General features: G+C 42.4%; 1 protein-coding gene across 5 annotated transcripts in view; it reads left to right on the forward strand.

Moving 5' to 3' along the window:
* Positions 1-15,401, forward strand: part of CYFIP2 (cytoplasmic FMR1 interacting protein 2) — a 69,411-nt gene that overhangs the window by 32,088 nt on the left and 21,922 nt on the right. For all 5 annotated transcript variants that reach the window (XM_033140362.1, XM_033140366.1, XM_033140365.1 and 2 more), the window contains 12 exons: positions 4,159-4,276; positions 5,079-5,198; positions 5,426-5,551; positions 6,036-6,202; positions 7,081-7,228; positions 8,825-8,978; positions 9,392-9,548; positions 10,591-10,687; positions 10,796-10,872; positions 11,469-11,577; positions 13,626-13,745; positions 15,002-15,201. In XM_033140362.1, the coding sequence (XP_032996253.1) occupies positions 4,159-4,276; positions 5,079-5,198; positions 5,426-5,551; positions 6,036-6,202; positions 7,081-7,228; positions 8,825-8,978; positions 9,392-9,548; positions 10,591-10,687; positions 10,796-10,872; positions 11,469-11,577; positions 13,626-13,745; positions 15,002-15,201 (1,593 nt within the window). The remainder of the gene's footprint in view (positions 1-4,158; positions 4,277-5,078; positions 5,199-5,425; positions 5,552-6,035; positions 6,203-7,080; positions 7,229-8,824; positions 8,979-9,391; positions 9,549-10,590; positions 10,688-10,795; positions 10,873-11,468; positions 11,578-13,625; positions 13,746-15,001; positions 15,202-15,401) is intronic.

Consider the following 15,401-nt stretch of genomic DNA (forward strand, 5'->3'; position numbering starts at 1 on the left):
TGGAGTGTGCTTATATGATTGCAAGAATGTGTGTATGTGTGACTGCATGTATTGTGAATATATTTGTGAATGCCAAGTTCAGTGTTTGTACTTACCTGTCTGCCACCTGTTCTTGTATGCTTTTATGCTTGGTGACCATGAATGCAGCAGTTATGGATGGTTGTGCTGTGGATGTGAATGAGGTGTGCCTGCTCTGGGTAGTTTTTATCCGCATTTTTCAATAGGATCTAAAATTCTCCAGAGCATGGACACTGCACTTTCTCTATCTGTCCGGTACAGACTACTTTTTTTCTCAGGGAAGATAGTAGGGGGTCAACCTTGTAATGCAGGAATTTTAAACGTGTTTTTCAAAGAAATATAAGGTGAAACCCACTGTTTCAAGCTGCAATCCCTTTGAAGGGAATTGATGACATGGAAGTGGACGCTGAACACCAAAGTATGCATACAACATGGCTCTGCTGCCTTAGATAGCATGTCAGTCATTGCTTAGCGAGGATCAATTTAAATAGATACGCTGCTGAATATTCATTTGGTGATCTCTCACCTCAATTCACACATGCAAGATGATGCATGGGTGGCCTCTGGAAATGGAGGTACATGCAGCAATCTCCACACAGTTGTGTTTCAAGCAGCCATCCGTAGGGCCACTTATATGCATGAGTTCTAAAGACTGCTGTTAAATGTGTTGCAAGAACTTGTTCTATATCACCTTTGCCAAAAACACCACCTTTGCTAAAATATTGCTCCACAACTCTCAACTGGTATGTATTAGACAACACCTTCCATTTCTGGTGCCGTCATTCTGTGACTTCCATGAAATGACTGTGAATACAAGCCAAGTATGTGAAACTTGTTTCATGTGCTCTTGCTTAGATTCAGAGCAAGGCAAGTCCATGAAGTAATCATATATAGGAAGTAATCACCTTTACAGAGATTCAGCTTTCGAAAATAGCGGTGTCCTTTGGGTGCATATTTATTTAACATTCTGAAGGTTGTATTCAGCATAGCATGAAAGCTAAGGTTCTGTCAGAGCAAGGACATCTCCTTGCACAATGGAACATTCTCCCTCTCTTCTACCCCCATGCGCCAACTAAAGCTGTTCTGAAGTTTTCCCCAACTCTCCAGAGCAGATTTGGGACGGCACACAAAGGGAGGAAAGTGGGAGGAAGTCCTATTGCGCCAGCAGTAATTCTTCTGCATGCAAAACTATATCATTGAATACTGCCCTGGATTTTGTCATGGGTGTAAAGTATCTAACCAGTGGTTTCCCTCACCAGCATGTATGTGTGGTTTGTCACTGATCATCCTAACCCAGGCATAGGCAAACTCGGCCCTCCAGATGTTTTGAGACTACAATTCCCATCATCCCTGACCACTGGTCCTGTTAGCTAGGGATGATGGGAGCTGTAGTCCCAAAACATCTGGAGGGCTGGGTTTGCCTATGCCTGTCCTAATCTGTTACGCAGTCTGTTGGATCCTAACTGTCCTGAACTAATTTCCATGGTATATGGAAATGTTTTCCATTTGTGGAATCTGTTTTAACAATTTGTATGTTTTAGTCCCATTTCAGTTATCTCCCAACTCCATCCCAATAGTAAAAATGTGAAATATTTCTTCCAACTGTCCTCACTTACTAACAATTCCTTTTTCATTCAGTTTTCAGTCAGAGCAGCATGGCCCCCTGCAACTTTCTCCTTACTGGGAGAACAGATATTGGACTTTAACGGGCTGCAGAATTGTTTTCCTGCGCTTTCATACCCTGTCCTTTACTTTTCTTGCTCCTTATTCATTTCACCATTGTGCCGAGATGCAATTAACTATGTTTTTCTTGTATGGCCTTATAATTCTGACCATCCCTGTTAATCTGCCAATTCCTTTGGGAGAAGCAGGACACTGAAAGGGTAAGAGCAAAGTATTGGGATCGTGGGATATCTGAAAATATAATTAGACATGACCATCCACTGTGAGCATAGTTAACTTAACTTCAGCTACTATGATGTTACCAAGGAGACATAGTTCAGATTCCAAAAATGGGATAAAAACTATATATATGTGTTTATACTGAGATTGTGTGACATCTGAAGATATAATTAGAGATGGTCATCTACCGTCAACATAGTTAACATATCTGCATCTACCACAATGTCACCGAAGAAAGCTGCTGGTAGTTCAGAGTTCAAAAACAGGATAAAAACAGTATCTGTATCTTTAAATAGCTAATGACCAAAAAAACCACAACACCTAGCAGATTTTGAATAATGGAACAACATGGCAAAAAGCCAAATTGCACATCATGGTAAGCCATGGTTGGTGGCTTAATCATGAATAAGCATTCTAGTGCACACACCCTAATCACTCCCACTTTGTTCTTCCTCTTATGTGAATAGGACCAACAGACCATGAAACTTGGCTTTTTGCTGTGTCCAAATCTGGGGTTGTCATTTTTTCTTCTGAAAAGACCACAATAACAAATCCAATATTTGTTCTTGGCTTGCTGATACTGTTTTGGGGGAGGAACAAACCATGATCCTAGTGCAAACATAATGACAAACTAAGTTGCATTGCTTGTTGTTCCTTCTTGCACCAGAGAAGGAGTAATTGTGCAGTTTGTACTAGCACACTCCTCATTCTTGGTAAGTCATCAATAATGGCTTGCTGTGATGTGCAAGCAGGGTCATTTTTTTACTTGTTGCACCTATTTATTTATTTTATATGGACAGTTATTGAATCTGTAAACAATGCACATTTATCACAGGAAATGTTAGTGATTCAATTCAAACATCATACAAAAGGTTTAACTGTTGTTTTGGTGTGATGTCCAAACAGACAAGCTGTAGTTTGAAATCGGCCAGTAAACCAGAATTAAAAAATATACTTCAGAGTGGTTTGATGTGATGTCTAAACTAACAAACCTCTAGAGGCCTGTGCAGAACAAAAAATGGGGAAGCAGACTAGCTAAATTGCCTGTACATTTGGAAACTCAAACCATGGTTTGGGTTCTAAACCATGGTAGGAATAAACCATGGTTTGGTGTGATGTCTGAACTGAATCAATGAATTAATTGATTCAAAGTCATTTACAGACCAACTCTGATGATTCTTTTGTGCCAGATAGGCATAATATAGGTATAATACACACAGACCCTGCAACTCAGTCCGTGGAATGGGTTTTTTTTTGTTACTTTTTGTTGTTGTTGTTGTTGTTGTTGTTCTGAGCACATGAGGACTACTGCAGTGTGCTCTGAAGATGGTCCAGAAGCTACAGCTGTTGAAAAAGTCTGCCACTTGGATTCTTGTGGGGGCCAGAAAATATGAATGCACAATTTTGTTCCAGTTGCTCTGAATACCAGTGGGTTTTTTTGTCCCAATACAAAGTGCTGGTCTTAACCTTTAAAGCCCTCAGTGGCTTGGGTCCAGGTTATCTGAAGAACCACTTTCACCCCTGTAATCCTCGCAATATGCTAACAACTGTCCCAGGGGTCCTCCTCAAGTTCCCACCATTAAAATCAGCTAGGTTGGTGTGCACTGGGCATTGTCAGTGATGGCCCCAAAACTATAGACCCCCCTTCAATAAACTTGTATCTTGTCCCTTCAACCATGGCATTGAAGGCTTCCTTTTCATGCTGCCTTTAACTTGATACCAGAGCAGCTTCTCAGATTAATCTCTACACTGGTTCTGCTGCGACTATTTGTACCTTGTTTCTCACTCCTTTTTAAATTGATTTGTGTGGACTTAGCCCTAAAAAGTGGTTCAAATCCTTCTAATAAGACCAAGTATTGAGGAGACTTCTCCTCCCAGATGCTGGTTTTGGGTTCTAGTCATGCATTCACAATAAGAGAGATGCTGAAGACCAGTCTCCCTTTTCCCTCACGTTAATCCAGTTTTCTCCATGACTACAAAATAAGTGCATTATAGATGTTTCATGAAGGTATGAAAGATGAGGCCACAGTGTTGCCCTTGGTAAGTAATTGGCTGTGTAACATGTCATCCAGAGGGATGTTGACAAGCATGCTTTCCCATGTGTTGACCGGGTGAAGCAACAAGCGAAATAATTGACATATTTACAGAGTGATGGAGCGAAGGTGTCTCAAGCAGTAACTGTTGCTTCACCGTGTTGAGTGTTACCCAGTCACATAAAGGCGTTGGTTTTCTGCCCAGGTGGACATGCACTCAGAGCAGCATCAGTCCCCAGTACAATATCTGCGAGCAGATGGTTCAGATCCGAGATGACCATATCCGCTTCATCTCCGAACTTGCTCGCTACAGCAACAGTGAGGTAAGCTTCCATGGAGGGGAACAAAGGCCCTGGAGCAGTTTGTGGAATGAAAGGGGGAAGGGTTGGACGTAGACCCGGGGAAATGCTCAGAAATGCTTAGTGGGTAAATCTCATCTGTAATGATAGAGTGAAGATAAAACCACCCCTCAAGAGCGGTGGCTAACTACTCTGTTTTCCAGGTTTACTTTAGTCAATATTTTCACTGCCCCTGCCCACTTTTAGCCAACCCACAGGAGAGTAGCATCCTGCTTATGTTTCTGTGTTGTTGTTTTTAACTTGCCAAATCCCTAGGCTAAACTTCTTGTGCCATGCTTTTAACTTTCCTGTGCACTGTACTTCTTACTGTAAACTCCCCACTGCCACATACTTTCAACCTTTCTCAGAACTTTTTGCCCTTCTGTTGCAGAAGACCCGAAAATCAAAAGCAACCATTTTACAACTTAAAGACAAATGCAGAATGGCCAAAACTCATGCTCCATACCCACCATCATGTCTTGTTAGACTGTAATGTGCCTCTTTCTGATGTTCCAGTTTCCCATCTCTGACTCCTTTTTCCTGTTTCGTTTTCCACTTAGCACTATGTCTCAGTTCTTCTGCATCAGTTTCCTTTTCTTCAGTGCTGTCATTTCCGTTTTTTGTACAACTGTTTACTTTTTCTTGCTCAGATCTGAAACTCAGTTAAGGGAGAGGGTAGTACTTAAAAAAAAAAAAAGATATGATAGTGGCATCGGATAAGATACAGTTGTTAAGCTACAATAGGCATGTGTCCCTCAGACAGAGGTACTTATCTGATGTTCTCCAGGTTGTGACTGGCTCAGGATTGGACAGCCAGAAGTCAGATGAGGAATACAGGGAGCTTTTTGACTTGGCTTTACGGGGACTGCAGCTTCTGTCCAAGTGGAGTGCACATGTTATGGAAGTGGTAAGTAGTGGCTATAGACGTACAATACTCAGGGTGTCAGATGTGTTTTAATTCTTATTCAGCCTGATTGGTGGCCATCGATTACCACGCCACAAAACTTGATGTAAATAAAGCAAGGATATTGCCTACAGTGGAGGAGTTGTGAGATCGTGAAATGGTTTCACTAAGATTTTTCTCAAATGACAAGCAGTGGTTGAACAATATCTGCTTTTGTTTTCTCTATTCAGTATTCTTGGAAGCTGGTCCATCCTACTGATAAGTTTTGTAACAAAGATTGCCCAGGCACTGCTGAGGAGTACGAAAGAGCCACACGATACAATTACACCAGTGAGGAGAAGTTTGCGTTTGTGGAGGTGGGTGACTGCATTGGTTCAATACGTTCAAAGTGGCAAATGTCTCTTGGAAAAGGGTGGTTGGAATGCTAGCATGTGAGGTTCAATATACTTGGGGTTAAACATTTTCTCCTTTGGCCAAGTTGTTTCTGCTATTTTTTTATCTGTAAGGTCTTGTATACATGGTAAAACAACACCAGTGCCACTGAACACTACCAGTGTTAGGGCTTTTCCATACTTACTTTTCTCCCTGCTCTTTCGAGGCACATTTAAAGCTCCATGTCAGAGCATATTTTTTCTTTTTCTTTCTCCAGAGCTTTTCCTATGAAAACCTGCTCTTTAAAGCTGAATCAGAGCAAATGGCAATTTGGGTTTTCTACAGAACTCCCATTTGCTCCGATTCAGCGATCCAAACGTTAGTGGGGGGAAATTGACTTGGCATGTTTCCCTTCATTACATAAGGGCATTGAAAATAAATGATTCTTTTTTATCTTTAATTACTCAGGTGATTGCTATGATAAAAGGTCTGCAGGTGCTCATGGGCCGCATGGAGAGTGTTTTCAACCAAGCCATCAGGAACACAATCTATGCAGCTCTGCAGGATTTTGCTCAGGTGACACTGAGAGAGCCACTAAGGCAAGCTGTCAGGAAGAAGAAGAATGTCCTTATCAGGTGAGGCCAGCCTTCCCAGTGCAAGCAAAACTTGGCTGTGAACTCGTTAAGGGAGAAACCAGATGCTGCACTCAACACAATACTGTCAAAAATGGCAGCCCTGAATGCGGTTACCCCAGAGTTAATCCATTTTGAGGCATTATCATATTAAGCCTTTCCCCTCTGATGTTCCATATCATTGACTCCTTCCGATAGGGGTGGAGCAACACACAACTGAATGAGGTCACAGCAGGAGTTAGCATCTCTGAATATTAGGGCGGGAGGGGAAATTTGACATCTCCATGTCCATGTGAATCATTTAGTTCTACTCTTAAACATACCTTTGTTTCTACATAATACTCAAGAGCTGTGTTGGAAGAAAATAACAGCAGCTATTGACATGGTTAAAACCCGCATCCATAATCTCAGGATGTTCCTAAGCAATAAAAACAAAAGTTCACAATCCCCCAATGATTGCAGAATTGTCCAAGGGCTTGTGTGAAACCATAGCAGGATTATTATTCGTATTAGTATTATTTTGGATAAACAGACAACACCAACATTCCCATGTATTTTAATAAACAGCTTTATTAATAAACTCCAAAGGGCCACATGCATAGGGTTCTTCTGTTTATGTATAAAACACTGACTTTTCTGTGGCTGGAAGGTAAGGATTACATAAGCTGTGTCCCCCATTTTGGCCTCTGGCCACAGTACCACTGGTGCCATAAGGTTGCCCATGAGGCACTGTGGCCCCAAGGCTTTTAAAAAGACCCACACTGCTCCTGTATTAATTGTATCTTGGCACCAATCCTGTGAGGTAGGCCAGTCTGAAGAAGCAGTGATTTACTAGGCCCTATTCAGTGGAGAGTTGAATCGAATTTCTTTCATCTTCCTAGTGTCCTCCAGGCAATTAGAAAGACAATCTGTGATTGGGAGGGAGGACGTGAGCCTCCAAATGACCCCTGTCTGAGAGGCGAGAAGGACCCCAAAGGTGGTTTCGATATCAAGGTCCCACGCCGAGCTGTAGGACCTTCTAGCACACAGGTATGTACTTCCTTCTCTGCTGAGAGCACTTTGGGACTTGAAGATGTTGTGTCTGTAAACTAAACATTTAGAATGCTTTTGTTTTAAAGTTTCTCTGTAACATCAGTCATGCTGTCTTAATTATATCATGTATAATTATGTGATGTGTGAATTATGTTCTGTGAATCACACTGTCCTGCGCACATAGGATGTTGCAGTTCATAACATTGTTTGCTGTTCTAAACGTGCTGTTAGCTCGCAGTTCAGTCTTAAACACATTGGTTATAAAAGGAAGAGCCTCTCCAGTAACATCAGCCTGCTTGTCCACTTTCCCTTTTCAAGGAGCCTTGATCCTGCTGACAAACAGATATCAGTACTATTAACTAAGGTGGTGCAGGTCACATCTTGGGTACTCTGGAAGTCTGGTTAGGTCCTCTCACCTAATAGGTGATTGGCACTGTCAGAAATGGAAATCTAGTAAATGGTGCTGGAGTATTACGTATACATCATGGAGGCTGGAAATTGTGTTTTCATTCCCCTCCCCCTCCACAGTAGTTCTCTGAGGGACAAGATATATTCCAATCAACACATAACACACAGGACCTTTCATATTCATTGGTTTGGAGCTATTTACTTGGAAGTAAATTTTATTGCGACCCATGCTGTCTACTTCTGCATAGTTATTATCAGTAACCCAGTGCTAAGGATCAACATGGTGGCACACTCGCAGATCTTCCTGCTTCTAGCCTGACAATTGTGCAATGCAGAGGCAGAAGAGGGCACATCCTTGCTGCCCACCCCCAGTCACCTAGACACGGTAGTCTAGGATGAAATCAGATCTCCATTCTTACTTGCCTTCCCCAACCTGATGCTCTCCAGATGTTTTGGATTCCTGTTCCCATCATCCCTGACCATTGGCCATGCAGTCTGGGGCTGATGGGAGCTGTACTACAGTGTTCCAGGTTGAACAAAGCAATTAAGTGGCATGGGAAATATAAATTGCCCACAGGCTTTTGAGCTGGAATTTTGGGTGATAGGGTATTCGTCTGAGTTTTTATTTTATTTTTAAGACGGGTTTTGTTTATAGGTTTTTAAGAAAGGCAAAGTACAGATAAACTCACACTTGAGCAGTCATTGGCTATAGGAGATGATGCAGAGTACAGGCAACCCCCCCTCCAATTTATGCAGGGGTTACATTCCAAGGCACTGCGTGCATCAGTGAAAGTGCGTATATTTGAAAAACCATTGGAAAAGCCTACAAACGCTCTTGAAAACCCCTTTAAAAACCCAGCAGCACTTACCAGCCAGCCACCCACATCCACCACAATAGTCTCTTCAAACTTTGCTCAGACCCCAACCCTCCATAGGCCTCAGTAGTTGGTGCAAGGGCTCTTGGGATTGCTCTTGCAAAGGCTCTTGGGATTGCTAGGTGCTGATTCCGTGCCTCTTCTGACCTTTCTAGGACCGTGTTTGCCATTTTAAAATTCACTTCTGGGTTTGGCGCAATTTTCTTGGAAGTAAATTTTATTGTGACTGTATGCGCAGTCACGTTCATATTGAACACACGTAAATGGGGGGGTTGCCTGCATAATAAGAATAATCACTCTCCTTTTGCAGCTTTATATGGTGAGAACCATGCTGGAATCGCTCATTGCAGACAAAAGTGGCTCAAAGAAGACTCTCAGGAGCAGCCTGGATGGACCAATAGTTCTGGCCATTGAAGAGTTCCACAAACAGTCCTTCTTCTTCACTCATCTTCTCAACATTAGTGGTAGGTACTAACAGTTGCAGGTTTGATATGAATGCATGTTTGATGTGCATAATACGTCAAGGATAGTAGCGTCTCAGGCAGCCTTTCTCATGTTTGATATGAGTTAACGTTTCAGAGGATAGGAGCATCTGGAGCAATCTCCCATTTGCTGTAGCTCATATTAAGGTGCTTTTAGATCTGGATGTGAACTTTGTCAGAAATTGCTAGCATGTGTGTTTAAATTGGTTTCTTGAACACAGTAGTTTATGGTCATGAAGCATATTCATATCTTAAAATAAAAATCGTATATCATGTACATACTGGTTTCTTAACTCGGATATGCTTTTATATCCGATATATATTATAGTTTATAATAATAGCAGATGTAGACTAGCCTTCTGCTCATCCTTCCTCCTTCCTTCCTCTGTTTGTAGAGGCCCTCCAACAGTGCTGTGACCTATCCCAGCTTTGGTTCCGGGAATTTTTTCTGGAGTTGACCATGGGCCGCCGGATTCAGTTCCCTATTGAGATGTCTATGCCTTGGATTCTAACAGATCACATCCTGGAAACCAAAGAACCTTCTATGATGGAGTAAGAGCTCAAGGATGTTGTGGAATACATCTGTGGAAATAAATGGGTTGGATATCTTGGAGATGGCAAACTGAAGGCATTTGTCTTTATTGTAGCATGTATTCCTTCTAGCATGTAAAAGGAAATAGTGGCCTAGTGTCTAAGGTCAGGTACTATGTCTTCTGTTCTGTACTTGCCTTCCGTTTGGGGTACATTGTCTCCTTTTACCATCAGAATGGGTGGATGGCAATGAGGACTGTCTTAAAGGGTAAGCCAGATGTTTTGCCTAATGGGGGCGGGGATCCTCAGGTGATGCATAAAATCAGCATTCATTGCTCTGGTCTTTTCAGGACCTGTGAAATAAGTGAGATTGATTTGTGGCAGTGGGGGGTATGTTTCACTTGGGTAGTTCAAACTCTTCCGTTTCAGTTTGTGTGTGTGTGAAGAAATTGGTTTTTAAAAGTCAGAGGATTAATAACATGCATTGCTAATTGTGAGTAAATATTGATTACCTTTTATGCATGGAACTAAGTTTCCACTGGGTATGCTAGGTTGGTTGTTTACAAGGTGTCCATGGCACACTGAAATGCAGGTCCCGATCTATCTGACAGGAAGCTGCCATGTTCAGAGTCAAACCATTGGCCCATGTAGCTCAGTATTGTGCATGCTGACTTGCAATAGATTTCAGGCACGGTTCTCTCCCAGCCCTTCCTGAGGAGGCCAGGAATTGAACCTGGGACCTTCTGCATGCAAAGCAGATGCTGTACCAGCGAAGTATAGCCCTCCCAAGGACAGTTTTTGGTACTATCAGGTCTTCCGTTCTCTGCCATCACTGGCTCCCATTTGCCATTCTTCCTACTTCTTGCACCCTTGGACATGTCACCTCTTACCCATGCTTCCCATGTGCCCTTCCCCTTCTTGATCATGTACAAATACTTTTGAGGGCAAGATTATATGCACTCCAAGTTGGCTTTAGTGCTAAGTGAGCAGGCAGAGAACTTCTGCTTTAAAGAAGAAAGAAACTGTGCTGTCATAAGTCCTAAGCCTGTATCCTTCATTGCAGGTATGTGCTGTATCCATTGGACCTCTACAACGACAGCGCTTATTATGCTTTGACCAAGTTTAAAAAGCAGTTTCTCTATGATGAAATTGAAGCAGAAGTGAGCTTATTTTCTTTTTCTTACCTAATTGTTGTAGTGATTTCATAAACAATTGTCCAGTCTTGTGCATATTGGTTCTAAAGCCTGTTTCTTTCACTCTTCTGACAGGTCAACTTGTGTTTTGATCAATTTGTTTATAAATTGGCAGACCAGATCTTTGCTTACTATAAAGCAATGGCTGGCAGGTAGGAGACTTCTGCTCGGTTTTGGTTCAGTTGTCAAAACATGGCAAGCTTTTAACTGTGTTGTATCAGCTGCTATGTACTTCCTTAAAGCACAGGCTGCTTCCTTATCTGAAGATCTTACGGCTTGTGCAGGTGGTGAGATCACAACAAATATACATTGCTGGAAAATGAGGGGAGATTGTTAGCACAGAGTTGAAAATGGTCCATGTTAATAACATGAACTGCTTAGTATTACATACTCTTGACTGGCAACTACCTTTTTAACAACTAAAGATTGTCACTCATCCAAAATATGTTGCCTAACCTCAGTTCCAAATTTTGCACCATGGAAACAGAACTTCTATGTTAGTAACTTACAGATTTTTTCATGCACTAAGTCCCACAATTAATTTGATGATTCAGATACCCTTGCTGAATGTGTATAGCATAGGGGTAGCCAAATGGAGACCTCCTGACTCTGTTGGACCTCTGGGGTGCATCATATCCACCTCCTATTGCCTAGCTTTATTTTTAGGTGAAATATTATTAATAACATAAACTGAGCCATTTATGAACCATTCAAGCAAAAGCATTGACAAGTTGCTTTCCAATTACAGTGTATTACTGGATAAACGATTCCGGGCTGAATGTAAGAATTATGGAGTGATTATCCCTTACCCGCCATCCAACCGCTATGAAACGTTGCTCAAACAGAGACATGTCCAGGTACAATTTAAGTCTGTTGCAACAAGATTCCCAGTCTTTTATATTGGGCTTGCCAGCTGGGGAGGAGTCATACATCAGGTTTACATTCCAGACATCTGTGGGTTGCCACTCTCTGCCATGCATAGAGATGTAAATATGAAAGCCTAAATAATTTCATATAGCACATCTCAGATCTCAAACCAGCCAAAGGTACTTTTGTAGTTGCTTCACCTATGGTGAGAAGCATCACACACGCACAAACATTTTTTGGCTGTTAAAGTAACTCTGAATGTACTCATAATATGATTTATATCCCTAGTGAAATAATGGGCTTTAGTAGAATGGACAGTTATGGTTGGCATTTCTCATCCATTCATCTCATGGCATACTTTCAAATATGGAAGCGTTCTTTGTTCTCCTTTTTTATTGTTTTCATGGGAACATAGGAATCTGCCTTATACTGAGTCAGACCACTGGTCCAGCTTACTCAGTATTGTCTGGTTACAGGTGGGTAGCCGTGTTGGTCTGCCATAGTCAAAACAAAATCGAAAATTCTTTCTAGTAGCACCTTAGAGACCAACTGAGTTTGTTCCTGGTATGAGCTTTCGTGTGCATGCACACTTCTTCAGATACACTGAAACAGAAGTCACCAGATCCTTAAATATAGTGGGGGAGTGGGGAGGGGTATTACTAAGAAGGGTAGTGGGAATGGGTGATAGGCTGATAAGTGTGGAAAACCTGTTGACGACTCTAAACGGCTGCAATTAGTCTTGCAGGGAAAGGTAAGGGGTGAGATGGCTAAAGATAGCTTTGTTATGTATAATGAGATAAGAATCCAATGTCTTTGTTCAAACCAGGTTTCTCCATGGTTTTAAGTTTGGTGATTAGTTGCAATTCAGCCACTTCTCTTTCCAGTCCTGGCACTGGTACCAGAGCCTGCAATAAACCCAGATGCCAACTTTGCTGCCACATAAACCCGGATAACACCATTACTGGTCCCAACAACACCAAACACACCATCTCAGGACTATTTAATTGCTCATCTTCCAACATTGTGTATGCAATCAAATGCCAACAGTGCCCTTCAGCTCTCTATATTGGACAAACAGGCCAAACCCTACGCCAAAGGATAAATGGACATAAATCTGATATCAGGAATCACAAGACAGAGAAACCAGTAGGAGAACACTTCAATCTCCCAGGACATTCTATAAAAGATCTCAAAGTAGCTGTCTTAATACAAAGAAATTTCAGAAATAGACTGGAAAGAGAAGTGGCTGAATTGCAACTAATCACCAAACTTAAAACCATGGAGAAACCTGGTTTGAACAAAGACATTGGATTCTTATCTCATTATACATAACAAAGCTATCTTTAGCCATCTCACCCCTTACCTTTCCCTGCAAGACTAATTGCAGCCGTTTAGAGTCGTCAACAGGTTTTCCACACTTATCAGCCTATCACCCATTCCCACTACCCTTCTTAGTAATACCCCTCCCCACTCCCCCACTATATTTAAGGATCTGGTGACTTCTGTTTCAGTGTATCTGAAGAAGTGTGCATGCACACGAAAGCTCATACCAGGAACAAACTCAGTTGGTCTCTAAGGTGCTACTAGAAAGAATTTTCGATTTTGTTTTCAGTATTGTCTTGCTCACTAACTGGGGGCCTCCCAGACAGGGTTCTCTTTCAGCCCTGTCTGGAGATGTGGGACTGAACCTTCTGCATGCAAAGGAGATACTGAGCTGCAGCCCTTCTCGCTCATATGCCCCAGCCAGCAGGGGTTGTTTTTACCGACTGAAGCTCCACTGCATGCATAAAATTACTCCCATACCCTCAGTTTTACTACAGTGGAGGAAGCAGATCCTCGTACATAATCCTTTGCAAACATGGGCTTTCCCTGACTGCTGAAATGAATGGATCAAAATCCTTACCCCCATTTTAGTATAGATAGGCCAACTCATACGTTTGGGGTACAAGTTAGTTCTTTCTATCTGCATAGTAATTCCGAATCAAGGACCACTTCTTAATCATCTTCTCACTTGGTGTCTGTCTTGTGACTTCCACAGCTGCTGGGCCGATCCATCGACCTAAATAGACTCATCACTCAGCGTATCTCAGCCGCAATGTACAAATCACTAGACCAGGCTATTAGCCGCTTTGAAAGTGAGGATCTGACATCCATTGTGGTAAGTTTTCCCAGTGGCTCTACTAAGGCTGGATGACAGGATGCAGATTGGAGGGGGGTGTTCCTAAATAACAACAGTAGTAACCACAACACTTTCCCCCCCTTTCTTCATTTTTGTAAGTTTTTGCATAGAACAGCTGTACTGTGGAGAGAAGATCCAGATACATTATTTCTCATAGTCAGAATGCCTCTGGGCACCATATGATCTTTCCCAAGACCCTCTCAGATCTGGATTAAGGAGAGGAAGCAGAATGGAAAGACCTGCTTCCCACTGCACAAATATTGCACCTCTAGTACATTTATAATCCCCAGTGGAGTCTATTCTCTTACTACTAATGTGCTCGCATTAGTAGATTCAGGTCTTGCTCATGTATATGTTACAGTCAGGAATCAGAAAGCGAAGTTGTCAATCCAATATGCATCTTTTGAGAATGGTGCCGTAGGAGACTGTCCACATTCACTGGACTTATCTCCAGATGGGGGAAGAACTGTCAACATCCTCTGCTGTTTGCTGATAGCCTCCACACCTTGGGCATTCAGCATAACATACCGTACTTTTCTGTATATTAGACAAGGTTTTCTGACTCAAAAATGGTGTCAAAAAACTGGGGTCGTCCAATACACATACAGTGGCATGGGGTGGGGGGGAACAGCACACCTGCCAGCCAGCCAGTTGGCGGGAGCGCAACTTCCCCTGATGCCGCTGCACGTGGGAAGCGATCTAGGGAGTGTTGGCTGCCCGCAGCTGCGTGAGGGGAGAAGCTCAACAACTTTGGGCCATCTCTCCTCATTTTCTTAAAATTGAGTCCCCCAAAATAGGGGGGGAGTCTTATACATGGGGGCTTCTTATAGACGGAAAAATACGGTAGATAAAATTTCTTGGCTCTCTTCTTGGCAGAGAAGAGGATTTTCCAATAGTTGGGTCACTAAGCAATTACCAAGTGTGATACAATGGCTAAGAGATTGCCTTGGGCAAATTCAGCCTGAACCCCTTAAGTCTTGTCTCTGCCATGAATCCAGTCAGTGGTCACTGTGTCTCAGCCTGCGTCTCTCCTTTCTTCTACAGTTTGCAGTATGGGTACAATAATAAGCGCTGTAAGGGTTAGTCAGCTGATGCAAGTAAGCGATACAAATATAAATGTTAAGAATATTGTGTTGTCTTTATAATTCTTCCCCTGGCCTCAGTTCAGAACAGATGTATGGTGTTTTCAGTCAACAACCTGTTAGAAAAGTGCCCACTCCTTTCTTTGGGTGTAGGAGCTTGAGTGGCTTTTGGAGATAAACCGCCTGACGCACAGACTGCTGTGCAAGCACATGACCCTGGACAGTTTCGATGCCATGTTCCGAGAGGCCAATCACAATGTCTCGGCTCCTTATGGTCGCATCACCCTGCATGTCTTCTGGGAGCTGAACTTTGACTTTTTACCTAATTACTGCTACAATGGGTCTACTAACAGGTAAGAAGAAAATGTCAAATAGCTCAGTCGGGGTCGTGGGTTCGAGCCTCACATTGGGCAAAAGATTCCTGCATTGCAGGGGGTTGGACCAGACTCTTGTCATCCCTTCCAACTCTACAGTTCTATGATTCAAAGTGAGGTGTGGTTTGAAGGCTAGTTATAGGTTATGGGTGCATTTCAAGACTCATACTCTTCATCCT

The sequence above is a fragment of the Lacerta agilis genome, chromosome 2 (assembly GCF_009819535.1).
Source record: "Lacerta agilis isolate rLacAgi1 chromosome 2, rLacAgi1.pri, whole genome shotgun sequence".
NCBI classification, from domain to species: domain Eukaryota; kingdom Metazoa; phylum Chordata; class Lepidosauria; order Squamata; family Lacertidae; genus Lacerta; species Lacerta agilis.